Source organism: Aspergillus fumigatus, chromosome 2, assembly GCF_000002655.1.
Source record: "Aspergillus fumigatus Af293 chromosome 2, whole genome shotgun sequence".
NCBI classification, from domain to species: domain Eukaryota; kingdom Fungi; phylum Ascomycota; class Eurotiomycetes; order Eurotiales; family Aspergillaceae; genus Aspergillus; species Aspergillus fumigatus.
In genome coordinates this window covers 1,683,603-1,709,206 of record NC_007195.1, presented here as the reverse complement: position 1 = coordinate 1,709,206, position 25,604 = coordinate 1,683,603, and the positions used below count along the sequence as shown (strand labels likewise).

The 25,604-nt window shown below is 48.8% G+C and overlaps 6 protein-coding genes and 3 non-coding genes across 9 annotated transcripts; 3 read left to right on the top strand and 6 right to left on the bottom strand.

Annotated features, from left to right (window-relative positions):
- Positions 1-412: 412 nt before the first annotated feature.
- AFUA_2G06040 (WD40 repeat domain-containing protein) lies at positions 413-2,737 on the bottom strand. The gene is made up of 3 exons (XM_077804099.1): positions 2,506-2,737; positions 2,362-2,450; positions 413-2,292 (listed from the first exon to the last, which is right to left on the bottom strand). The coding sequence occupies exons 1-3, from the start codon at positions 2,519-2,521 to the stop codon at positions 559-561; spliced, it is 1,839 nt and encodes a 612-aa protein (XP_077660263.1). The 5' UTR covers positions 2,522-2,737; the 3' UTR covers positions 413-558.
- Positions 2,738-2,750: 13 nt separating this feature from the next.
- On the bottom strand, positions 2,751-3,718 carry AFUA_2G06030 (mitochondrial 37S ribosomal protein bS18m; the record flags this gene model as incomplete). Its single annotated transcript, XM_744639.2, has 3 exons — positions 2,751-3,167; positions 3,258-3,490; positions 3,586-3,718. The coding sequence occupies 3 exons, from the start codon at positions 3,716-3,718 to the stop codon at positions 2,961-2,963; spliced, it is 573 nt and encodes a 190-aa protein (XP_749732.1). The 3' UTR covers positions 2,751-2,960.
- Positions 3,719-4,068: 350 nt separating this feature from the next.
- AFUA_2G06020 (uncharacterized protein) lies at positions 4,069-6,521 on the top strand (the record flags this gene model as incomplete). Its single annotated transcript, XM_077804098.1, has 2 exons — positions 4,069-6,287; positions 6,365-6,521. The coding sequence occupies 2 exons, from the start codon at positions 4,069-4,071 to the stop codon at positions 6,519-6,521; spliced, it is 2,376 nt and encodes a 791-aa protein (XP_077660262.1).
- A 77-nt stretch (positions 6,522-6,598) lies between these two features.
- AFUA_2G06010 (putative alkaline lipase) lies at positions 6,599-7,655 on the bottom strand (the record flags this gene model as incomplete). The annotated part of the gene is made up of 5 exons (XM_744637.1): positions 6,599-6,790; positions 6,901-6,945; positions 7,014-7,203; positions 7,253-7,452; positions 7,539-7,655. The coding sequence occupies 5 exons, from the start codon at positions 7,653-7,655 to the stop codon at positions 6,599-6,601; spliced, it is 744 nt and encodes a 247-aa protein (XP_749730.1).
- A 1,364-nt stretch (positions 7,656-9,019) lies between these two features.
- Positions 9,020-13,200, bottom strand: AFUA_2G06000 (glutamate dehydrogenase (NAD(+))). Its single transcript, XM_744636.2, has 5 exons — positions 12,812-13,200; positions 12,260-12,642; positions 9,358-12,188; positions 9,199-9,299; positions 9,020-9,142 (listed from the first exon to the last, which is right to left on the bottom strand). Exons 2-5 carry the CDS (start codon positions 12,570-12,572, stop codon positions 9,106-9,108), a joined length of 3,282 nt encoding a protein of 1,093 aa, XP_749729.1. The 5' UTR covers positions 12,573-12,642; positions 12,812-13,200; the 3' UTR covers positions 9,020-9,105.
- A 4,024-nt stretch (positions 13,201-17,224) lies between these two features.
- Positions 17,225-17,297, bottom strand: tW(CCA)4. Its single transcript has one exon. It is a non-coding gene (tRNA).
- Positions 17,298-17,954: 657 nt separating this feature from the next.
- tW(CCA)2 lies at positions 17,955-18,027 on the top strand. The gene has a single exon. It is a non-coding gene (tRNA).
- Positions 18,028-18,486: 459 nt separating this feature from the next.
- tW(CCA)3 lies at positions 18,487-18,559 on the top strand. The gene has a single exon. It is a non-coding gene (tRNA).
- Positions 18,512-25,559, bottom strand: AFUA_2G05990 (TFIIIC subunit 6 family protein). The gene is made up of 5 exons (XM_077804097.1): positions 25,517-25,559; positions 25,298-25,442; positions 24,884-25,223; positions 21,698-24,802; positions 18,512-21,636 (listed from the first exon to the last, which is right to left on the bottom strand). Exons 2-4 carry the CDS (start codon positions 25,400-25,402, stop codon positions 24,447-24,449), a joined length of 801 nt encoding a protein of 266 aa, XP_077660261.1. The 5' UTR covers positions 25,403-25,442; positions 25,517-25,559; the 3' UTR covers positions 18,512-21,636; positions 21,698-24,446.
- Positions 25,560-25,604: the final 45 nt, after the last annotated feature.

Here is a 25,604-nt window from a genome sequence, read left to right as displayed (position 1 = left end):
GAAAAGTCAGAAACTACCGCAGTCTACATCTGGGAGCTGTGGAGGGCGATCCATGTTACCTTCGTTGGGCGCAGAAAGCGACGAGAACCTTTAGACGAGTCCCCAGACAGAGACATGTTACCACCTCATTGTCTTTTGCCTTTCGCAAGCCACAAGAAAGAGCCCATTATTGCGAAGTTACTGAGTATTATTGGGTAATTGAGTCGCATATGTTCAGCAGAAACTTCCTCGATGCTGTGCGGACTTGCTTGGGCGATCACTTTGGGAGGGTCCACTTTATTTAGGCTTTAGCTGGGGTGGAGCGCGTGCCAGCAGCCATTACGTAGTGATACCAGCGATACATACCTAGCTATTGCCACGATTACGCGCTCAGACAAAAGAACGCGTTCAGTCATTGCTACAGTTCATATGTAGTCGAACAAAAGGTGATATGTGCAGATGTTATGCTATGATTCTAACAATATATCCATCGACAATCCGAAGCCTGAAGGGTGAGGGAGCAATCAAGTAATGTGAGCTCCAATGATGACCACCTCTATCTGGCGCATTGAGATGATCCTATTCCAACCCTTCTACCTTCCAAATCTTGACTGCGGCATCAGCGCCAACAGAGGCAATCCTAGACCCGTCTGCAAGCCAGGCAACACCATTGACACCCTCTTTGTGAGCGTTGGACACTTGCAACCAATCTCCTTGGTTGGCTAAACTCCACACAAAGAGGTTCGTATCCAAAGAACCGCTTGCTAGGAGCGTGCCACTTTCATTCCAGGCAATAGAAGTAATTCTTGCTGTGTGTGCCGTCCAACGGTCAGTGACCAGTCTGCCGTCGGCCACCTGGTACACGAGTACGCGGCCGCGCGAGTCACCAATGGCCAGCAGAGACCCATCGGGCGAAAATGCCAGAGCAGACACTGGGTTCCGAGAGGCTTTAATATCTGTCTTTGGAGACAGACTCGAGTTGGATATCTCGCAGATCTGCACGGTTGAATCTTCGCCTCCAACCGCCGCGACATTGCCACGAGCCGCGACAGCAGTAACTGTGGATTTTGGTTTGAAATCGCCGGTCTTCTTTCCATCTTTATAGATCTCAACGCCTTCGGATGTACCCACCAAAACTGTCGAGTCACCGGCGGCGACACTCTTGGGCTGTCCAGAGAGCTTGGAGTTACTTCCAGTATATGTTCTGGCGCCAACATCGACCGACCGTAACGTATCATCCCAAGCCACACTGTAGATCCTGCCAGTTCCTTCCGGTGTCGACGCGAGACCTGCGACATATGCCGAATGGCAGTCCCCGTCCGCCTCCTCAGCAGCTCCAGTGGATACGTCCCAGCTGCACACCCTTCCATCAAAGCTGCCGGTCCACAGTGTCTCGGCCTTAGCCTCGGAGCGGGATTGAGTCAAGGATGTTATGCTCTTCTGATGACCTTGAATTACTTGTCTAGGCTCAGGCGTCCCTTCGACAAGGTAGTTCAAATCACCGCTGAGTGATAGACTAATAAGCAGATTGTCGCTTCTGCCGGAAGGCCAAACCACACCCACTTGCTGGTCGCGGACGTTGGAGCTTCCCTCCTCTCCCAAAGTCCAGCTCTGACAGACCTTGCCTGCCTCCGCATCCCAGATTTTTACGGTTCGATCAGCGCTTGCGGTGACAAACTTCTTCGAGTCCTTCGACCATGACACACTGAAGATACTTCCTTTATGCTCTCCTTCTCCAATCTGACCTTTAGGTTCGCCAGTCTTCCCGTCGTAGAGCCAGATCTTTCGATCGGCACCAACGCTAACCAATGTCGAGCCATCGGGGCTGAATCCAACTCCGTATATGTAATTCGTGTGCTTGTCCCTGATACCTGTATTGAACTTAAACGGCGCTCCGTGGTAGAAGACTAGATTCTTGTCGTCTCCAGCGGCAGCCGCTCGCAGCGGTCTCTGTTGCCTGATGGAAACGGAATTGATTTGCTGTGTATGTCCGTAGATCTCACCAACAGTGTTGCCACTGTCCCAAGTGATACAGTGGCCATATCTCTGCTTTCCATCACCAACAGCGATGATGCGCTGAGAGTCACCGTCCCAGGCGAGATCATTGATGCGACCGTTAACAATGCTGTATTCACCCTTTGTGGTTCCTTCACCGACGCAATCCCAAACTCTTACTAGACCAGTAGCGTCACCACTGGCAACGTAAAAGCCAGAAGGCGAGAAGCGAGCAACTGTCGTTTGTGCCTTGTGTTCGGTATACTGCCTAGCGATAGAGGGATTATCGATCGAACGCAAGAAGATCGATTTACCGGACTGTACGCCAAAAATTATCAGCTATCATGGATTTGACAATCAGCAAAGCTTTTACCACGATATCCATACCGCATAAGCCAGACGTTCTCCTTTCGCATCCGAGGATAACTGGGTGGGCTGACCCCTCGTGGTGGAGGGGCTCGCGGCCCAGATGGATTCTACGAGTCACGTCAGTATTTATACCGCTTAGAGCAAGGAACAGAGAGTCTCAACCATTGGTAATGGGCATGACTGGACCAGCAGACTATGACAAATTCAATAATATAGAAACGGACAGGGCAGGGAGGGTGAGGAGTAGACTAGATAGTTGACAAGGCTGAAGATGGGGGGATTGTTTACTCCACCACCACGTTCAAAGGGGTTCCGTTGACGTATGCAGGTATTGATTAGTGGAGAAAGCCAGTTAAGCAACCACAATTGAACCCCCTGGAACAGTGAAGCAGGAATGATCTAAAATTCTAAAGAATCAAGTCCGATTGAGTAAATAGCTGAGGTGACGGTATAGATTCTATCCATAACATAGCCCTTCTTAATCCAACCAAAAGTAGTAGTACAGGTATCTCCCATGGCGAACGTCCTGGGGATTGATAAATGTGGTAAGACATGAAAATTCAACAACTCCGGCCGTGCATATTTCGACGTCATATTGAATACACGCAAAAGAGCTCCTAGTAGATGGGGGTTCCCTCCATCCTCGCTTTCGCTTCCGCTGCCAGAATCTCGGGATGTCTGTGGACACTTGGCATGAGGCCGATTCCGATTGCTCTCCGAATAGCCTTTGCAATCTTTCGCTGGTTGACGGGTCGTAGGCCGGTTGCGCTTCTATGCTTTATGCGGCCCATTGCGGTCATGTATTCGGACATTATAGAAAAGTTCTGTGGTGGAAATAGTGTCTGGTTAGCCACCTACTGCGATTTTGCATTCGAATGAGAGCGAGAGTATTGTGTTCTGATTTTCAAGCGAACCTTGTAAAGATCAAGCGGATTCAAGTTCAAAGCGTCAAAGGCATCTGCTGCCGGGCCCTGGCGCTTTCTCCACTTCTTCATTTCTGCCGGACTGAGATCATGGGGAGCGTAGATATCACCTGCTTTCCAATCACGAGTCTGAAACTTCTCTAGGGCCCTACTTTCGCCTTGGGCCTTCTGGTCCTCGAGGAATTTTTGGCGGTTTGGTAGGCGACGGCGCTGGAACACTCTGTCTAAACACACAAGTCAACAGCCGGTCCGGAAAGCATTCATTCACAGAAATTTCTCAAACTATTCTTTGAGAATAAAGAACAGGCGATATGCGCACTTTGAAACAGGGCAGCAGGACGTTGATGGGCTGTCTTGCTGGGCAGAGTTGAACTCCATCGGCAGGTCGAGAAGGAACCAAGACTTAGGCCTGATGAGCGAAAAGGCAATGGAGAAAGGATGTTGAAAACCATCTTGTCGTCACTGTCTTCGCCCAGCCTTCACAACTTCAGGCTGAATGACGCTAAACAAAGACCGAGATCACTGCTAGATTCTGGATCGGAGACTGTCAGGGAGTGGAGCACATCGGTTTGGATTTCTTTTCACTGCGCCAAGAGCCGCACCGCCTCCGCTGCTGTCTCCCGCTCATTGCTCTTTTCATCAACGTCCAGCAAATCCGAGGGACTTTTCACATTTTTCAATGATGCAAATTGGCACCCTTTGACTTTGTTGTACCAAAAAATATTCTGGATCGGCCTTCGAGCCTCGAAAGATTGTGTTAAGACCTATCTGCCAGCTGGTCGCTCTTCCAGCTTTAATCAACATGCAATCCCATCTTACCAGACGAGTGTTTCGAGCCATCCTGAATAATGAGCCGTTATTCCCCTTGCAACGTTGCAATCGACTTCTCCACATTACGCGACATCACAGGACTCGGAGACTAGGCATTATCTATCCCCACTATGCTCAACGACGGAGTCTATTCGCGTTCAACATGGCACCCCCAGCCAATACTCCACAGTCTGCAACTTTACCTTCCGAGGCCGGCTTGAAACCGATGAGGGACTTAAAGAGGGCGCTGTCTGACAAAAGCAGGGGTCCGGCGCTCGGTGTATTGACAAAGGCGTTTCATGACTTCTTCATGGCGCGAGCAGAGAATTCCGAGGTCATTACAGGGTATCAGGCGCAACTGCTCTCTATGACATGGAAATATGTGAGGTCTCATGAAGCCGAGCTAGAAGCTGAAGACTGGCAGACAATGTATTCTACAGAGAACCTTGAGAATGTGCTGTTTATCCTGTCGGAAGCCAAATGCCTTCCGGATTCGCGTGATGCCGTTCTCAAGGTAGCTCGTTTCGCTTTTCTGGAACTGTGTGCTGATCATGGCTATGGTGCCAACAGTATTAGTCGGCCTGCCCTCTCTGCCTATATCAAAATTCAAGCCCTGAATGGCAACCCGGAGGAAGCACGGCATGTTGTCGAGAGGTTTTGGAGCAGGCTGCGCAAGACCAAGCCCTCGCCATGGCTTACAGTGATGAGAGGCTTCGCCATGAACAATGATAAGCAACAACTTCGCTGGACCACTAAGAAGAAATTCGATGAGCTTGGCATCAAATTTGATAGCGAAACTCACGAGCAATTGGTCAAAATGCTCATTGAGCAAGACTTACTGTCGGCTGTCAAGATCATGTATGAGTGTCCAATCACTGGTGACATCGAGCCTACGCTTGCTACCAAGGAAGCTGTAGTCAAATATGCCATTCTCAAATCCGAGGTGTCGTGGGCGAGGCCTATCGTTGAGTCAGTCTCTCAGGCGCCCAAATCAGAGACTGTGGGCATGATGTTGCTGTGGGAAGCGGTCCATGGCAAGAGCGCCTCTGAAATCTCTGAAATGCTCCAGACATGGGCATTGGAAGATCAGAACGTGGAGACAGCGCTTACTGTCTCTCACATCAATAATCTCATTCAATACGCCAATTCCGTCAAGAACCCGCAGCTTGCCACCGACTTTGCCGCCCTACTTTCTCAATGGAAAGTTGTGCCAGATACGCAAACACGCCTCCTGCAATTAGAAACTGAAATTATCGCTGGCAATGAGAGACGGACGATGGAATTGGTGGAAGATTTACAGGACGTCGGCTCATTCACACTTGAGAATTTGCCATTAATGAATAGGCTTATAAGTATGCTTTGCTTGCTGGGGAAAGATGATTCCTTGTACGACCGTGTTTCGGCTTTTCTGGACCCATTATTTGAAAACAACGTCCGTCTAGAGGCAGACACCCTCGCAGCGCTGACGCACCTCTTGCTCTACCGACATGACTGGGAAGGCATCTCAGAATTGCTCCGCCCCCGCCTTGGGTCGTATGACTCTGAGGAGAGGACGAAAATCCGGCAGGCCCTTACTAATTACATTTTGGATACCGCTCAGGATAGTGCAGATGCGTGGGAGGCATACGGATTGCTGCAGGTCGCCTTTCCGGAAACAGGAGTCAGCATGAGGACTGACATCATGACGTCCTTCTTCAAGCGCAAAAGAGGCGATCTCGCGGTCCTCGTGTTTGGACATATGCGCCAAGCAGAGGACTTCGCGCGACGGCCGAAGCCGGATACTTATGCGCGCTGTTTTCAAGGCATTGCTAAAATGCAAGATGCTAAAAACCTGGAGCTCGTCCACAACATGCTCAAATTGGATGTAGAAGTGGACCTCAACACCCGACTCCTAAACGAGCTAATGTTGGCTTACGCGTGCTGTGATATGCCAGATAAGAGCATGGAGATCTTCCGCGACATTCTACAATCACAGGAAGGACCGTCAACCAGGACCATCTTTGCCTTCTTCAGGATGTGCGAGAAGCATCATCATGGAGCCCAAGAGGCGATCAGGATGATGGACAAGGTCAAACTACTCGAGATCGAGGTTGACCGCCGGCTGTATACGGCATATGTCGAAGCGTTGGCTGCACAGTGCGAGTTTGAGCTTGCGACCCAGGCGATTGACCAGATGCAAGAGGAAATCGGATATCCTCCGACTTACGAGTCGTATGTCACCTTACCTCTGACAGACCCTTATTTTAACGCCGTTGTTGTGGCAACACTGCTAACAGTTCATCTTCTAGGATTGGCCGCCTTTACAATGCCATTCCGTATCAGTATTGGAAAGATGAGGTCGAAAGGTGGGCCAAAGCGCACTACCCGGGGCAATGGGCACAGCTTGAGAAAGTCGAACGCACCGATCATGAAGAGGGCTTCAAGTTTGAGTTGGATAGCCGATAATTCTGGCCTATAGGGGCATTCATTGTGCATATCTTATACGGTGCAGCATTCTGTACAATATAATCAATACCGAAGCATCAGATCAGATCAAAGCGAAACACGCCCTCTTGCTCCTCACAACCATGTACCCTATCTTCATTCTTCCAGCCAGCGAATACCTCCGCCGTGAAGCGACAAAGCGCTCTGTACAGCGCAACATCGCTTGAGATGAATCTAGACTCCACACCCTGCGGATCCCTCTCGCCAGAGCATTTGTAGTGGCCAAAGTACTACCGTAGCTGTAGTAATCCTACAGATACACCGACTGAGCAAGAACAGAAATCATCGATAGCTTGGCTCATGGACTCGAGACCCCGAAATCAAGCACGGAGAGATTTACAATTCCATAATGAGCAAAGTTATACGGCGTCGTGACATACATATTCTGATAGCTCATAGCGTTAGCACTAACGTACAGTTCTAATCAGCGCCTCACTGCCCAGCAGCACTTACAGGAACACCATCATTCGCATTGTTTCCCCGAATCCGCGTTCCCGTTCTGCGTAGTGCCAAAGTCGGCAAATGCCTGGTTGCCAATTGGAAATGCCGCGAGCGCATGGCTTCTGAGCGACGTAGTTGGGAACTTCTGCGCCAAAGCGATACAAGACATCTACGTGCGTCAGGGCTCCACCAAGCGAGTGTCCTGTGGGCTCGAGTGCATAGCCGGGATACTGGATGATCAGGCTCTGGACATCGGCGATGACTTCGTCGTGACGGCGGCCCAGGATCTGTACACGCCGTTCATGATGGTGACGCTGGAGGGCAAGCTAACGCCAGCCAGGGTCGTGGTGACCTGGATGGTGTCGACGTCGTTGAGGATATCCGTGGCCGTGGTCGATCCTCTCATGACGACTGCGATGGACTTCTTCGCCATCGAATAGCCGATATAACCCTAGGGTCATGGCACGTGTGGGCGATGGTCCAGCCAGACTATGATTCTCGATGAACTATAGGGCAAGGCATCTGCGAATCGGTTACCAAATTATAGATCTGTTTGGTGATGGTGACATCGAAAGCAGAAGCCACGCAGCCTGTATTGGCCTCAGAGGAGAGCTCGGCCGCTCGCTGCGAGTTTGCGAAAGTGGATGAATCCATCGCATGTCAAATAGACAGACAAGATGTGCGTCCACTGTCACGAATCGGAGGTAGCCCGATATTCCAGCGAGGGCGCAGCGCACACAAATGACGCCAAGGACAGTCCTGCAACAATAACGGAAACCTGAGAAAGCATCCTGTCCTTCTGTAGATGTCTGGTCGAAGCTCGACCATGCGACTCAACGAGAAGACTAGTGATGTATGGGCATCCAGCAAGACATTTTGGAGCCCTTTATAGCATAGTCTGCGCTCCTCAACCGAGGCGGGAGGCTCGAGGAAGCCCACGATGCGTCAATCTGCCATTGGAGAATTTCTTTCTGCTGTCGTCATAACGACAGTGGCACGAGTATCCAGGCCGCAATCACCCTGTAACACCCTGTTCAAGCGCTACAGTGCCGAAATTGGCGCAGTCGCCTCGCATGTCAAAGCACGGTAGAGTACTCTCATTCCTCCTTTCCAAAAAGTCCTACCAACCAACCCTCTCATCCTGTAAGCTGAAGCAAGTTTTCTACCAGTGACTCGCATAGTCTCCCCGATCGAGACATGCATCTTGCATATCCTTCGTGGGCGCAAGGACAAGACGAGAAACCAAAGCACGACCTCAGCGAGCTTCGTGCCACCTTTTCGCCAGCGCTGAATGGCCAGAGAAACCAACAAGGCGCTCTGCAGAAAGAAGCAAATTCTCAGAAGTGCCGGGGGAACCGGCACTTACAACCAAGACCGCTGATGCAGAAGTTAGCCCTGTCGAAAAGTCTCGATTGGTAGTCGATATCAATATGCCGAGGGAATCGTGACGCGTCGAAGTCAGAGAAACACCTTGTTCAGGATAACCGAGCCCTCTAGATGCATCTTCAATCTGGGAGACGAAGCTAAATCGTTGAGAGGGTGCCCCTACCCCGCATTTTGCTGCAATACTGGTCTTGGTGTGCAACCAGGATATCTTTCGTTTCATGGGGTCGTCTCGTCTGTCAGCTGCAGTGAGGGCCCGAGGTGCCGGTAGCCGCAGTGGTTACATTCTGGTCATCAAGGGTGATTATAGATCATAGAAGTTTCTCCTCGTCAAGATCCTCGTCGAGACCTTTCATCGAACTCGAGCATCCAAGGCGTGCTCTAGTTGACCAAGATGATGAGTTGGGGTGGTTGATGACAGTAAACGAGTCCAGCCAGAAAAGGAAATGAAGAAGATTCTCCTCCGCACCATCCTTGCTTCTAACATGGTTGTATGAGACGGTAATACTACTACTCCAAACCATCCTGAAGAAAATAAAAGAAAAGTCGGAAGAAAAGATCTGCTATTCATCAATTACTCGTAACCTTTTTACTCAGCCCATGTTCCCATGCAATGTCAATATTAATGTATGAATAACCACCTTTGCGGTCTTTTTGAACCCCCGGCAAATGCAAAATCTTGAATCTAGAGAGCACTCGAGTGTCCTTGTCTAACTAAATATTACGAGAGCTTAACTGCGGCAAGCCGCTGGGTCATGCTGTGGTATGTGGTTAGATCCAGCAAAAGAACAGACGGAGCAAGGGGATGACTCACAAGTCAAAGAATGAGAACTGACTAGGACTGCTTCCGTACTTGTATACGAATCGGCTCGCAAGGTAACTGCCGAAGATAGCGCGCAGATAGTTCTCCGGAACCTATCCAAAGTCTGTCAGTTTCTCGCCTCAGCGTAACGAAGTTGGGGGGGTAACGCACCCGTTGAAGGATGGTGTCCAGACCAATCTTGTCCAGGAGAAGCTTGGGAAGGGCATCGCTCAAGACAGAGCGGCGGAGCTCTACATTATCCCACAGGTTCGTCTTTTGCAATTCCTCATCCAGCTGTGTAATGGCAACACTGAGTCGATCACTCAACACGCTGCGCAAAATGCCAGTCTGCTCATGCTCGCGCCAGATCGCCTCAAATTCCAGTGTGGCGTTGGACTTGATGATCTCCTGCACTTGCTTGACGTAGTCGCTGTAGAACTGTGGTACGGTGCCGTCTTCTCGGATGCACATGTTCTCGGCAAACTCCTTGTCGTCAAACGAGAGCGAGGCCAGAACTTCCAGCGATGACGATGTCACGCCACCCTTGTTAGCTGAGGCATCCTTGAACAGGATGCATCCGGCGCGTTCAAGGCGCAACTTGCTGTCCTGGGTGATGAACAGATTGGCTCCCTCGACGATGTACGGAATGACAGACTTGCCATTCTGAATAAGCTTTCCAACAGTGGACAGGTCGATGGACTCGGGCCGTCCACCGCAAGGCACAAATATGTCGTAATGCTGGTCGGAGCGCAAGTGGAAGGTGTTGCGGAACAGCATTCCATTGCGCACGACCTCGCCGCTGGGAAGCTTGACGTCGCTCTCATCCACCAGGACGCGGTAGCCCTCGGGAGACAATTTTGACAGATCAAATTCGGAGATGGTGACTCGCTTCTTAGCCAGTCGGATAAGCTCCTGGTGATCCAGACCGTGAGGGTCGACAATCACACCGGAACCATCAACAATGGCGGTGTACTTTTCGTTGGCAAGCAGAATTTCGTTGGATCCCAAGTCACCGTCGGGACCGCCAGTCTGAAGTTTGCGAATGTTGGAGGGATCGATGCCCAGTTTGCGGTAGATGCCTAGTACATACTGGCGCACTGAAAGGGTAGTCATACCGTAGGTATCGTGAGGAATACCACCTAGCCTGGGGCTCTTGCCCGTGAAGAAGGATTTCCACCACGGAGCACCACGGTTGCGCGCATGTTCTGTGGCCCAATCGACCAACTCAGCCGTGTTCTCGTCGGGGCCCATGAACAGAATCTCATCCTTGCCATGTAAATCAACGATCGGGTCCTTGATACCCGGGCTGGCTGGCGGCAACAGGAGATCCAGAATGCTGTCGATGTACTTTTCAAAGGCAACACGAGCCTTGTCCTGGTGGTTAACATCCAGCAGAATGACACCCTTAGCACCTCCTTCCGGAATATCCTTGTTCTTGCGCTGCTGCGTGTTTGCCAAATTGTAGTTTTCATCGAACAGGGAGCGCGCATTAATACTGTAAGCTTCCTTATTACGACTCTTGACGATACGGATACCACCTCGAGCAATGTCGCGGAAACGCAGGTGGAATCCGCGGAACTCGGAGCTGATAACAAGGAACATGCCGTACAGACGCTGTGGGTACTCATGTTCGGGCAGGAAATCAGGATTCAGTCGGAAGCTGAGAGCCACCTTCGTCGGCGTGAAGAAGTTGGTCTTTAGAATGGAGGTGTTGAATACCCGGAAAGCGCTCATGACCATTTCGTCGTGCTCGTTAGCAACGGTGCTGGAAATGAGCTGCTTCAGTCTAGTGCCGTCCAGGACTTCGTCGACCTGCAAGCGCAGGTAGCTGAGCGTTGGCAGGAAGTCATCCTCCGAGGCGCGAGTCTGCACGTAATGGGTGTTGGCAAAATCCAGGTAGAGCTTGTGGATCAGTTCCGGGTACTTGTTGATGATTTCGAAGATGTAGTCGGCCGTGAAGGTTTCCGTACGCAGTCGCTTCTTGATCTTCGACAGCAACTCTTGATGGACGCTGTTGTTGGCGTCAAGCACAGCAGCCAATGAGGTGTATTCCGAGCCGAGACGGTTCAAGAACTGCTGCACGAACACCCACGCGCAATGAGCGTAGATAGTCTCCTGCAAGCTCAGGCGACCAACGGCGAAGTGGTGCTGGAAGCGATTCTGAGGAATGCAGTAAAGAAGAGAGGTCTCCTTGATGATCTGGTGAATGGCTGCCTCAATTGGAGGGTACTTGGCGGAGATCTCTGCATTCTTCAGTGGGCGCAGGTAGAGAGAGATGACTGTAATGCCGTTGGAGAAGTTTTCAAGGTACTTCCTAGAGCTGGTCAAGCGGTAGTAGTGGTACAAGTCGGAGAGCGCGCTGAACAGACCCATAGCAGAGCCCTGGCGATAGGCGATAACCAGTCTCTTCTCGCGACTGCCTTCAATTTCGAACATCTCAATGACAGGGCCGGCCCGGTTCACCGCATTGCTGATGATCTCCTGGTAGATGGCTTTGGTGTTGGCGGTTGCCTTCTGCAAGAATCTCTTCTCGCCAATGATCTCGATGTCGGTCTCCGTAGGACTGGGATTAGGGTGGGCGAATTGGCACTTGTAAACGAAGTAACAACGGAGCTGCTGCTCGCTGTCTCCAGGAAGAGGAGTTGGCGAACGGAAAGTCTCAACTCTGTAGCTGTTTTCGGGAGTCGAGTTGTTGATATACTTGGCGTCAATTCTTTGTTCGTAACGGGGCCCATCGACGGACGAAATGCCAGGTTTGCTGGTATCAATGTAGACAGCATGGTCTTCCGCTTCCTTGTCCAGTCTGATTTCAAGCTTCTTGTCATCCCGCGCATAAGCTGCCACTTTCGCGGCATAAAGAGACAGAATCTGGGTGACAATAGAGTCGACTGTTTCGGTCTGGAAGTAGGTGTCGTCGATTCCAAGCATGTTGTAGAACCAGGTGGTCTCGGAAACAACGAAATCACTTGGGAAGAAGCCCTTCTCTTCTAATTGGTCCATGACTATAGGCAAAACAACCCGTATCAGCGGCACAGATCTTGCGCATGAACTTAAGCGAGCGAGTAACGCATACCTTGTTCCATCTGCTTCTGCTTGCCCTCGAACTTGGCAGCAATGTAGCCGGGATCTTCCTCAGAGAGGACCCGATGTAGGGGACTACCGGGAATTCCCAGATGAGTAGGTTGAGGAGATGGATGGCGTACATTCGATCCGGCTACATTGTCGAGGATCTTGTTGTGTGGGTACCTTTGAAAGCCAATGGGAGTGCCAGCACCAGACTGAGCGCCATCGCCGCTACCGTAGAGCTTGGGAACTGATGCTGTGGGAAGAACGTTGCCATTGACATGGGCATCTGAATGCGGGGGGGTGGAAGAGGGGGAAGCCATGATGTGTGGTTGTATCTATTTGAACGGAGAGCTGAGAGGTTGATGAAGTGAAAGGGTTGAAAGAAAACTGCTGATGTCAAAAGTGTTAGCGGTGAGTAAGGGAATAAAAGTCAAAAGAGATTTCATGGGAGGTGACGTTGCTAGGAAACTTCATAGATAAGAAGGATACACAAGCACGGGCAAGGAACCGGAATATGCACGACGCGAGAGATAAGAAGGAAGGCAATCAGGGAACATACCAGGACGGACAGCGGTCTGAAGAGAAACGACTCAATCCAGCAATTAGGATATGAGAAAAGGAAGATGGATAGAGAGGATAGTCTGTTGCGGCGGAGGAATGACGAAAGCACGGCTAACAGTCAACCGGGGAAAGAAGCTTATCGGAGATAGAATGAAAGAGGAAGATGTCGCCTGTGATCCATGCAACTGACAGGCCAACTTTGAGAGACGAGATGAGATGATGATTATGAGAATCAATTACTATCAGGCATCCGAACAACGGAGGAAGAGCTTCCTTATATACAGACAGCACTTGGAATAGCATCAAACTGTCCCCTTGACTGGCCTGAAATCTGAATACAGCTTCAATACAAGTTTCCGGCTCTATGCGATCGGCCAGGCACGGGGCCGGTCCGGGGCAGTGAGGAAAAAGAGGCAAAATCTTGAACTTCATTTTTGCTAGTGGGTTCCACTTCCGCGCGGCGTTATTATGACGAAGATCTCCAACGACCTACCTTAGGTACTCTCCGTGTGAAAAATCGTATATAGGGAGTACTTCTCTTTCTTACATGTATCAGTGATTAGTCCTCTCTATTTCCTCTCTTGAACTTTAGGCACAATCTTCATCTCATTTCACAGCAATGCAATAGTAGACGGCAGTTCCTCCTCGTTGGATAGGTACAGTCAAATTTCCTAAAACGGGAAAGACTGAAAATGGCGCAAATGAGGTAAGAGAAGGCCAGAAGGGGGAAAATACCTCAGTGTCACAAGATGATTGGCCATAAAAGGGGGCTAAAATTGGAAAATTGCCTCAGCACGTTGGAGGCAGCTGGCGTCATGTGTGGCTAGGTATCTTACAATACGGAGGACCTTACCGTAATACGTAAAGACCCAGGTAGGTAACTCTTCCTTGACAGGTATTTTTACACCTTACCACATTCTCCACTGAAACACTGCTTTTTTTCGATATCTTCAAGATCAAGTGACACCTCTGAGAACTATTCATAGACCTAGATTTTAGTAGTAGCATTGTAACAGCCGCAATGGCATAGTCCTTCCCCAGATTCAGTGCATAATGTTGAGGTCCAGGCTCTCCCTGACTCCTAAGCAACAGTTACAACAAGGAGACTGGAAAAAAATTAGTCCATCAGCTGACTGGAACCAGTCACGTCCTCCACTTAGTAGGGCTGGATCTTCCTAAATGGGATTTCAATGTGTCATGGGTGGCCAGTATTCACAAATCATCGTCTACGATTGTTGCATACAACAAGATTTCTTCTATTTCTCCTGCGTAATAATGCCTCAGGAGAAAATGCCTCAAATTGCGCAACATGTTGTGCTTCATATCAAGTCCCACGGTTGATGCAGTGCACGGAGGAGTATGTTGGCGATCTATATGCGCTATGTCGAGCTCGAGTACGGCCCCAGATGCCGTATAGATAGGTGATGATCTCCTATCTTCTTCTTTACGTACACTCTGCTGGAGCACATGTGCACTGCATCTTTTACTCAAAAGTCTCTGGACATCGATCGATGTGGAAATTGATGTCGCGACTCTGCTGTCTTTCGTACACCTCAGTGCAGCCGCGCTCTGATCACCCCTATGAGATCAACGTCACTACAGTAATCCGTAGAACACAACAGAAACACTGACTCGGTAGAACTGATCAATCAGGCTTCACAGTACCTGGAAACCTTGGCGAAGTCTCCCTGGTCTACCAACGAACAGGTCGTCCGAACAGAATTTTCATCGAGACTGCGGGGTAGTCCGTCCGCTGCCGTACCTGACTTAGACTCCCTAGTCAATTTGCGGGGTGATAGTAGCCTACTCGGTTGGTTGTCGATGATTTCCATTTCGGAGTAAGTACGGAGTAGTCAAAATTAAAGCCTGAACCTCGTTCTAGGCAGGACGATTTCCATCACATCATCGCCAGCACGGAGTTTCCATTGTTTTCATTATTCAATTAATGGCTCAATCGTCCCCCATATTACCCCATACGATCACTTTTATCCCAACAACGAAAATTTCAAACACATTGCGGGGTTCGCCTGATGTGCTCGGAGGATGAGATCCAACCAGACTCTCCCATGATCCCATCCCGGGCTCCACTTCCCGGTAGGTTGCCCGTGATGAGGTAAGAAGAAGTCGCTCTTGTCCTACTCCTGGCATCTGAGGCTTTGCGCTTCGGGACTGCCATTCGGCTATACAACGACGTGTTGCCGAGTAGGCTTGCGGGACAGGCGTTCAGACATTAAGACTCGGGTCATCTCGCAGGAGAGGTATCACCTGCCTTGCGCAATTTCCAAATAGTCACTATGCACTTTACTGGACAGAAATCGTACACACAACTCGAACTGCATGTTCGTTGTTTGGCCTGGTGACGATGACGTGAACGGCTGGACTGAAAACATGGAAGGTGCTTCTGGCATTGGTCTATGTAAGCATCGTGCGAGCCTCGTATCTGGGAGCTCATTCTTTTGGGCAGACATCCTTGCAATCCGGACATGTGGTTTGCTCAAGTTTCAGCTGTAGGGTCGTCTCCTCACAGCGGTTGAGCACAGAATTATGTTCACTGACATGCATGTTCGTTCTGCGGCAGAACTTTGGAGATAAACAGTGCCTTCAGCAGCTGCTGATGTATCTACAGTATTTCTGTGTTAAGTACCGTATCCTATTGGACACCGCGTGGCTACAAACATCCATACGTCAATACATACGTGCCAGGATTACTAGCAAGTGCGTTCTCGGCTGACCATCTAGAAAACCTCCAATGCTGCACTCAGGGCCACCGGGGTTGATTCTTATCCCGCCCTGAGCATCTACACAGATAAAAAAGTAAGGCGTGGCTGAACAGCGGTGTACTAATGGCAGCGGTGTCATTGACCAGCGGTGAGAATGACTGCTCTTCAATAGCTGCTCACCAGACTCCTCAACTACTGTGAGCATTATCATTGTGCATACTTGATGTTCTAGACCATTGATGAGATGGTAATACTCTGTACCACTATAGATAAAAGATAGTTATAGCTACCTACTAGGAAAAATAAGGATCCTTCAGGGTACTTCTTGGGTCGCACTAAGATTATTATAGTTCATAGACAACTAGGCCATGATCCCTTGCGAGAGAATGGGAATTTCAACTAGCGATGATCGGGCGTCATCTGATCATTCGTTTACTCCTTGATACAAATCACTTGATTATGCTCAATCCAGAAGGTTTCCTTCTGACACTTACTCAAGCTTGACTGCAGTCTTGAAATCACTGTGATTAAATACTGCTTTTACCTAGATTATAGTTCTTCATACCTCGAGCATCTCTGCAGCATACCTATGTGTCACTTCTTTGGCCTCTTTGCCCCACGTATGTTCACTCTGGTCCAAATGCTGACATCCAAGAATACGGTCTTCCACCTCCTGAATCTTATACATACACCCCTCCTCTTCAAGAATACCCGGTCCTGTCCTGCAGGTCAGTAGATTTATGTAGAAACTATGCTAGATCCATTAGAATAACAACAACAGCCATGAATCTCTAGATGCAGTAACGCGTGGGTTACGATAACATGGATGACAGAACTGTGAGGCCAGGAGGAGACTATCCGGAACCACAAAGCTGGATCTCTATACTAGGTTCTTGGCTGTCGTGAGTACAGATATGTCTGCCACGTTATACTCGCGTCACATCGCAGAGTAAATGAGCAATTCATGGCTCTCTTTGCCTCTGCATATGACCAAGGATGATAATATTGCCAGTGCTAGAGTAGCGCCTGCACTGTACCTGGGTAGGAATCTGTGCCGGAGTGTCAAATCATTCCAAGTGAGGTTATACCCAGCTCAATGCGTCTTGGTATCGTTGTACGCAACCCCAAACAGATTATGGAACAGTCACAGTCTAGCCTGTGAGGTCCGTGACATATCAGCAAAACTCATCGTCAGCCAGACAGTATGGCCATAAGGCTGCTGTCCAAAGAAGTCAATTAAAAGCAGGGGGGGGTCCTATGCTTCCTGGCTTCTGTACTCCGTAGACCTGAGTCCTAGGATCTCGAGGCGGTATGTCTCAACTTCATCAAAGCGGTTGTCGATTTTAATCTCCAGGCGAAAAGCAGCCAGCAGAAGACCGCAATGCACCTAATATAGTATAACTGCATGCTCATAATTGCTCATAACATGTCGGATATGGAGGCAGGGCGACAACCAACAACCTCATGTCGTGGCCTTTTTGTATGTCTGGAAAAGTATACCAGGGACCATTCATTATATGATGACAGCATGCTGATGGCTCGATCACCAATTGCACATTGTGGATCATGATTGGCAGTCATTAAGGTCATGGTAAAAATCAATTAAAGGATACGATTTTTCGAATGAAGTAGGGAAGACTGGATGTAGGAGGGAGAGGGAAAAAAAAGACAAAAAAAGAAAAAAGATGGTATGAGGCTGACCCGACTTGAACGGATAACCTTAAGATCTGGAGTCTCACGCGCTACCAATTACGCCACAGCCCCTTTCGGTGGCAGGGGGTGGCTTCTATCTGTCTTATAGTTCAGCACGGAATTACCAAGCCTTAATGCCTTAACATGAGTTCCTGTGGCCTCTAAAAAAACACACAATGATAGCATGAAGTTGCCCGATTGTAGAGACATACAATTCTCCTGTATCTGCGCTGCTTATATCAATTAACATCTGAGTAACCTAGCTGCCCTTACTCTCCTTCCCATATAAGTGAATGGAGTGCTGCGACCACCTTATGCTTGGTGTAGGATGTTCATTGAGACATGTTGATGTACTGGAGCTCTGTTAATGGGCCTAATCTTCTGACTGTAACACGCCCAGACCGCCACATAACTTTCGAGCAGTCATTTAATTGTTCTTGTTAAGATCAAGTTTGTGTCGGTGTTGGCTGATGTCAGATAAAACTAGACTTGCTGGTTCGGGTGCTGAATGATCTAAAATCATAATTGCTCATATATGACTCCGTGTCTCTTATATAATAGTAAACATGGTTTGACAAGGAGAAGTAATCAGGAAGTTGGTCAACAAGGCACCTCATGTTTGTTGCATGATTGCATATGTAACAATTTGTGCACCAGTAGCAGAGAGCTGGCTTTACGGGAGCTATTAGCACACTTAGCTACATAAATCAGCACAAAGTATATACATTTGGGGCTGTGGCGTAATTGGTAGCGCGTGAGACTCCAGATCTTAAGGTTATCCGTTCAAGTCGGGTCAGCCTCATACCGTCTTTTTTGCCCAGGGGCTTACAAGCTAGCCGCTGTTGACACAGTAAATAATGAAAGCATCAACGGGAAATCTGCATATTTTTAATCCATAGAATGCTGCACGATGCACAAGCTGCTGTATTTTTGAGACTTGACCAGCGCCTGTTTGGCCCAAGCGATATCTGCCGAGCGCTTCAAATCACAATGTCTGAACTCGGGGTAAAGTGACGGGAAAAATCTATATTCAATATTCCGTAAAGGGGTCCGATTGTCACAGGCGAACATACTAACCCATCTTAAGAACTTAATTATAGAAGGTCATGTAGAGCAAAATATACTTATGATGATTAGCAGGACTAACGGATATGTTCATGTCCAGTCGTATAAGTAGACAAGGTAAAAATCTCGTTGATTAGTTGCTTGATTCGTACCTTCGCTACAAACTTCAATTTTTGGTTCCGAAAACTCAACAGTTGGGGCTGTGGCGTAATTGGTAGCGCGTGAGACTCCAGATCTTAAGGTTATCCGTTCAAGTCGGGTCAGCCTCACTTTCTTTTTTTTTCCCCTTTTTTAATCAACCCTTATCATGTCCTTCTTAGCAATATCGATGCAACGCTCATTACAAGGTAGCAAAGTCTATATGCGATTATACTTTTGTCACGCAAAGGACCATGCTTTCGACAGTTTCTCGACTCGAACATATGGTGTTTGGCGCGTGACACTTCCTTTGCGGGCATATATATATATTCACCGGATGGCCCTCACCATACTACGGCCTATACAATATCAACAGGCTGCAACATGGCACACACGTCGAATATCTGGTCTGGAAATGAAGAGAAGCAAACCAATCATACATTAGAACGTTTTCAACAAGCGCTCATTTTCCATATCAACGTCCTCAAGATGGTTCTCAGGCTATCTTGGAGAGTAGCATATAGTTAATACACATCTACGGAACTAATGGCCACTGCTGGATAAAAGCCAACAGGATGTTAGGCAGTAATCACATTTACTCTGTGCCTGGAAGCAGACTTCTGGTGCTGTCAAAGGGGTATTCCGCTATTTAGCGGTTATTATGGGCAAGTGAATACAGAATTGTTTACTGTTAACACTAGAACACCCGTGCTCTAAGCCTAGAAAAAATAACAGGAACAGAAGTGCATGTCACCTTCTACGAGATATATTTAGCAAAACCTTCCTTTATCTCGACAAGAGTATACCATGAGAGGTACTCTTACAATAATCCCAAATAGAACAACGCTGAGACGACTATCTCCATATCATAATCACAAGGCCCCCACTCTATCGCAACGAAGCAGAGTCAATCGCAGGATGACTCTGATCTACTACATATAGAAGGCGTACATAGTTTGCGGCAAGATACCGTCGGATTATCATTGATCGCCTCGCCAGGCATGGAGTATCCGCAGAGACATTCCGGCATTGATGCTCGAGCACTGCCTTCCAAAGAAGATGTCCATGCGAAAGACTGAAAGGTCGTTATTCACACACCTTTCAACGTCTCAGATCAGATTTGTGCACCCCAGCGGAAGGGTTATGCTGCATATGGGTCCCATGCTTTCGTCCAGGTCAGGGACGTTAATCAATCAAGCCTGCGTGATCAAAGTTCCTGGACAAAGTTCGATAATCCTAAAGCAAACCTGTATTCTGAGAGGCCGCCACCTGGAATGGTCTTCCCGACCTCAAGTGATAGAATCGCCACTGCATTAGTGACGCCAAGAGACGTAGTACGTGCACACTCTTTTTATTCATGTCGTAGGTCATTCACTTTGACAGGATCGGTACATATACAGCGGCTATGCAGTAGACGGCAGCATGTCCAGAAGACGAAGGCAGCAAGTCTACCGCTTATAAATTATGGATATACCAGAGCTCCACGTACACATCAACCGTGACAGGGCCCAAGATTGGTTCACATGGGCTAATAAGCTAGAAGAAGTGACATCTTTTTTTGTTCATGCCATGGCCCAAGCAATATGGCAGGTCTACGAAGACGAACCTTTTTCGACTGTTGTTGGCCCACGTGTATCCACCGTGCAGTTTCTCCAAGGATTGAGCTGGCACACCTCTGTCGAATCTCAGAGACCAAGAAGATCCAGGCTCTAGACTGTGAAAGGGACGCAGAGATGGGAAGGATGTCAGTATTGCGGGTACGGAGGTTCGGATACAACTCTTATGGCCAAGGAGCGCACACCCATCATGTTAGGTTTTAATGAGTTCATGTCCTGCCTACACCCTTCTTATCGCTCGTCAACTTCTGTCGCACTAGTTTGCTGTCACCTAGCCTCAAGATACATAGTCAAATACTTCTGCCTCCATCACTTGCATTGGAGTTCCAGTCAGTGTGATACGCTACTGTCATCTCGCTGACCAATTTGCATGATCTGATGCCTCCGTCGAGTTTATACTTTTACGTGTTTCAACCAGCTTCTAGAATCCGGAAAGAATCATTGTTAGTCTAACTTGTGGATACTGAATTGACCTCTCGGGCCATGTCACCTTGGGGAATCCTTCGTCTTTCTTGCCCGATGGGGTAATGCGGCAACCTCGTAATGTGACAGTGGATACAGAAGATTCTCCTTCCGATGAACTTGGTGGATAATAGATACAATCATTCGATCATTACTATCACTAGATTATTGGGATAAGAGTGCCTACTTCCATAACTTTGGTATATGATTAGACCAATAATCCATTTCTTTGTACAGCGGTCGTGTTCATAGAGTACCCGGAAGGCTGATACTGTATGGCGTTAGATATGGGCACTCAAGGTAATCTTTCGGAGGCAACTAGAGATGGCGTTGCGCGATTTTCAGTCCTTCCTCCCGCTCGGTCTCCATAGAGCTGCTCCAGTACTCCGTATCATGAAGCAGTTATCCGCACTCATTTGCCATTCTCGAGTGCCCGAATCCATTGTTTCTATTTTTGTTGAGTGTAAGCCATAGCTGAAGCATTTGATGCCCCTTAGTGTAATAAACACATGGTAAATAACGATAAGTCAATAACCTGTTTCCACCAAATTCCCAGAGAATATCGAGAATTCAATGGATTCGATTTAATGTCTACTGCTACAGGAGAGACTCCAAAGGATCAGGTTGGAGGAGGAAATCATCTTCCTTATGGCGTGGTCTGGAATCTCATTCCCTTAGGGGTAACTCCGGAAGACGGGCACCATCCAGGCTAGTCGAGTTTAGCCTACGGAGGATTGGATTCTTGAATTCTTCCACCAAAGTTCTAGGCAAATGCAGCAGCTCTAGGATACCTCTCCGACAGTGTGGTTAGCTTCAAGCCGATCGCCGCCTCCTGCGTAAGGACTTGGTTGCAATGCATAGTTGTGGTGGTCTATTGGATATAGCTGGTCTTTAATATGGATCCCCTTACGGAGCTTCCCCGGAATTTCGAGGATCAACATCAAACATGACGGTTTAGCTTTACAAAGTAGGGATGATTACCTATTCACTCACAAAGAGTTTCGGTTACTCCGTCCTTTCTCTTCCCTCTTTGCTGGTATGGCAGGCTACTCCCAAAGAATTAGGCTCTGGCATGTTTCTGCCTTTTAGGTAGATACCCAGCCGCGGCTTAAAGTGTGACATGTCTGCCACTACAGTACAGAGTAGTTAGTACTTAAGGCTCAGATAAATCAGAATGAACATATACCCCACCGTATGATCACCCCTTTCCCTGAATAAGTATCAGTAACGATCCACATCCGTCGCAGGAATCCCTGACTAGATCTGTCCCGGCCTCCCGGTGGCCCTTCTGAATTCTCCCCTTTGCTCCTTACAGTAGTGAGATAGATGTACGATGCCTAGCTTCTGGCAATTGTGGGAGACTTGGCAGCTCCTTCAAGGCTTTCACCCCCACAGTCTCCATCAAATGCACACGTATGCACCTCTAATCTCCATACTTTCTCCAGCTGATGATATTCTCCTTTATCCACCGGCTGTTTGCTTGCCTATCAGGTTTTCAGCTTACTTGCATGATTCCCAATCCTACCCCCTTTGTTGCCAATTCTCCCACCACCCAGAGCCACCTCACTCCCCCGAGGTAGCCTTGCTTTTTTTCCCCCAGAGCACCATAGGTTTCCCCCGGGTTACGTTCCCGCCCTTCCGTCCGTCGTGGCAAGCATGCGCAACGTACACTAGCCCGCCTGGATACCCAACGGACCAACGGCACGGTTACACTACTTCTAGTCCCGTACTCTCTCTGGTCCCTAGGTCGGGGATGAAACCTCATTCAAATAAATGCCAGAAAGGCAGGGCGAACGCCCAGCGTACTTTGAGGAAGACACCCTGGATCCCTTTAGGATGATGATGATCCCTAACAGCCAGACGGGACCTAGACTAGGCGATGGACACGACAAAAGGGTGATGGGGATTTCTGACTGGGAAAAAAAATAATAACAATAACGATAACAATAATAATACTACCTAATATTTGCCCGATACAATTGAAATGGTCTATGAATGTTTGACCGGATGCTTCAGCAATCTACACTAACCAGCTCCTAGCCGGGCCCCCAATCCAATCCTCATTTATATCGGCTGGATGTCTCCCTAGGTCTTTTACATGCTTGATCAATTTTTTTTTATGTTTCCAATCTCTGTTGCTTTCCCCAGTTTTCCAGAGCATACTACCACATTCTCTATCTACTCTGGTCCTCCCCGTGGACAGCTCACCGGCTTACAGCTAGCCACTTGGCACTACTCTATAGTGTTGTATCCAAAGCTCTGAGTACCCTCAGCTCTCTGTACTGTCTCTCCATACTATATCAATATTTTCTGTCATACATCTGCTGCTGTGACCCGAGATTACCATATTTCTCTTGCTCAGCCCATCCCACGCTGCTTGTACAACCCAGCAGCCTTTTCCAGCTCGTTGATGACCTTGTATATCATTACATCATCGGGATAATCCTCCCAACGTACGTGCACTCAGTCCAGGTAAGCTTTTTCTCTGTTTGCTTTTCCTCTTCCCTGTCGCCGATGAAGGATCGTCACGAGCGATTCGCCTTCTCCAAAGACTCAAAGATTACATCACATGGTATCCAGCGATGGAAGCTGTTCTCCTCATTCTGTTCCGGCGCCCACTCCTTCATCGGGGATTCTCGGAGGCCTCTCTCTCGGAATAAAGGCAGCTAACAAGGGTATCCTGTCCATATAGCTTTATACGGCTTCGTCCAGCCAGCTCAGCCCATTCTTCCCAATCGTTATTCCTACCTCAGCGTCTTCCCATCGGACACTCCACCTCACCTGGGATCACCGTCACATTCCCAACAACAATTCCACCACAAGGATTAGTCACAATGGCCTCTCCAATCCCTTCACACCCTGTCTCCCGTCCTACGCTCGTGACACCCTCGACCTTCACCCAGGACATCTCCCGCGCAATCCTCGCGTCCGCCGACGGGCCCAAATCTATCCATCTCGACTCGCATCCTCATGGGGCGCTGGAGTATCCCCCTCCTCCTCCCCCCTCGCCTGTCGAGTCAAGAACAACACATGGTTTTTGGGGGAGAGAGGGAAAACGAGCTTGACCGTCGTTACCAGCTGCTGGGCTTGTCTGCGACGAAGCAGCATATATCTTGCATTGTGACTTCCATTCTTCTTCTGTTTATGAAGCCGGCTTTTAGGGTGTTCAATTCTTTTTGTTTCCCTTGCATTTTTTTTCCAGCGAGCCTCGTTTGTTTCTCGGTAGTTCTGTCAGAGTACATTAGGGATCGGTTCGGTTTGGAAAAGCAGGTATTGACTTGTCATCTCATTCATTGATTGCTTTCGGATCTTCATGGCGTCGCGAGTCGCTTACCACGTGATATGATATCGACCAATTAGCGAGTCTTCATGATCACATCTTTTGGTTATCGTTCCCTCCGTCTCATAGGCTGCATCCACGGACTAGATTGCGCTTGGCATATCGGTTAGTGGAAGGGTTGCTGTAGACAGTTCTGTTCCACAAGACGATGGAATTCAGTTACACATCGCACGTGACCATAATCACGAGAGTGTGGACTTTTCCAGTGCAACTCTTCGGCAGGACCAAAAGACAGCACAAAAATACGTTGGCAAATTGGCCAGCTTAGCTGAGAAGTGGCGAGAGCAACCAAAGAGTATTATGTAGGTTCTGACTCGATCCAAGGCCCAGTAGTTACCGTTCAACCACTGTGCCCTGCATAGCAAAGTCGGAAAGTGCCTCTGTGGTTTAGTCGAGTGCGATACCGGCCAGATTCTACATCCTCAAGCAAGACTTGAACTGTCTTGAATGACCACATGGCGGATAGATTCGATGCTGGCGAGCTGCACTCCTGGTTTTGTGCTAAGCAGTCGTCCATATAACTTCAATGGCACGCTGCATTTGCTTCGAGTAGACCTCGCAGGTTACTGGTGGATAACAAAGGCTAAGTTTGTAGGCACATCAACAGGGCTGGGTCGGTTCGTCCGATATTCCCGGCCCAAATTTCTGGCCATTAATTTCGGTGTAAAGCTCTTCCAGCGCGGTCAACGCCACCGTATCTCCTCGACTCGCAGCCTCGCTAAGCCGCTGGACCTCTGCAAGTTCCTCCTCCGTGCGAGCCCAGCCTCGTAGTCGATCTTCCAGATTCTGGGTACGTTTTGTACTGAAGACAGTGCGCACAGTGTCTGTCTCACCTCTTTGCCTCTTTATGTGCATCAGTCGTTCGAGGAATCGAGCTTGATTCGACTGTGGGCCCGTCTTGCGAAACACGTTGGCTGAAGTTTCGACTGTTTGTATGGAGGGCTCCTGAGTTGACCCTGAACCAGAACTGGAGATCAGGTTCGCTTTGCGACCGAGAATTTTGACGCTGTTGGCGGCAATGAGGTCAAAGTCCTTACCGCTCCTCAACGGAGAGATCTGCGGTAATGCAGACTCTATGTCAGGTTCGTGACCCGTCTCTGGACGAGTGAAGAGCAGCTCTGTCCCGATCTGGTCTGCCCATGTGCAACTGAAGATTTGATTTTGGTACGAGACTATTGGGTTGGTGGTGTGAAGGCCTAGAATTTGGACACGCTCTGACAGAACGTTGTCAGGCTCGGTGCTGTCCATGGCTGGTTCATGGTCATCGGTCGGGGTCAGAGTAGTCGAAGCTGCAGCAGTAGACGAAGCAGGGTCACGGCGTCTGGGAGGACGGATGGGGCCGTGAAGAGAAGTAAGGTCGAGATTGAGGTAGAAGGTCTGACCGTACAGAAAACAAATTTAAGCTCAAGCGAACGCTTAGAAAGAGTGAAAGGAACAAGCGATCAACATACCTCGGTGTCGACCTCGTGATATTCGTATTCGTAGTCGGAGTCATGATCGTCATCTGTCAACATGGCGGGGTCCAAGACCAATATCGACTCGGAAGGAGATTGCATGATTTAGGACCAGCAGGATCATTTGGGCATAAACAGCTAGCTGGAAAGGACGACTAGTCAGTCAACCCTGTTGAAATTAAAATTGGGATTGAGAGACAGCGCATTGATAGCTACCTCAGCGCTCGAGACCCTTCTTTCTTTCTTTCTTTCTTTCTTTCTTTCTTTCTTTCTTTCTTTCTTTCTTTCTTTCTTTCTTTCTTTC

Coding starts and splice junctions, on each gene's coding strand:
- AFUA_2G06040 (XM_077804099.1), bottom strand. Junction 2,293..2,361: donor GAGAACGTCTGGCTTATGCG/GTATGGATATCG, acceptor TTTGGCGTACAG/TCCGGTAAATCGATCTTCTT.
- AFUA_2G06000 (XM_744636.2), bottom strand. CDS start 12,572: ATGGCTTCCCCCTCTTCCACCCCCCCGCATTCAGATGCCCATGTCAAT. Junction 9,300..9,357: donor TGGACACCATCCTTCAACGG/GTGCGTTACCCC, acceptor GACTTTGGATAG/GTTCCGGAGAACTATCTGCG. Junction 9,143..9,198: donor CAGTTCTCATTCTTTGACTT/GTGAGTCATCCC, acceptor CACATACCACAG/CATGACCCAGCGGCTTGCCG.
- AFUA_2G05990 (XM_077804097.1), bottom strand. CDS start 25,402: ATGCAATCTCCTTCCGAGTCGATATTGGTCTTGGACCCCGCCATGTTG. Junction 25,224..25,297: donor ATCACGAGGTCGACACCGAG/GTATGTTGATCG, acceptor CTGTACGGTCAG/ACCTTCTACCTCAATCTCGA. Junction 24,803..24,883: donor GATCTCTCCGTTGAGGAGCG/GTAAGGACTTTG, acceptor GTTCTGGTTCAG/GGTCAACTCAGGAGCCCTCC.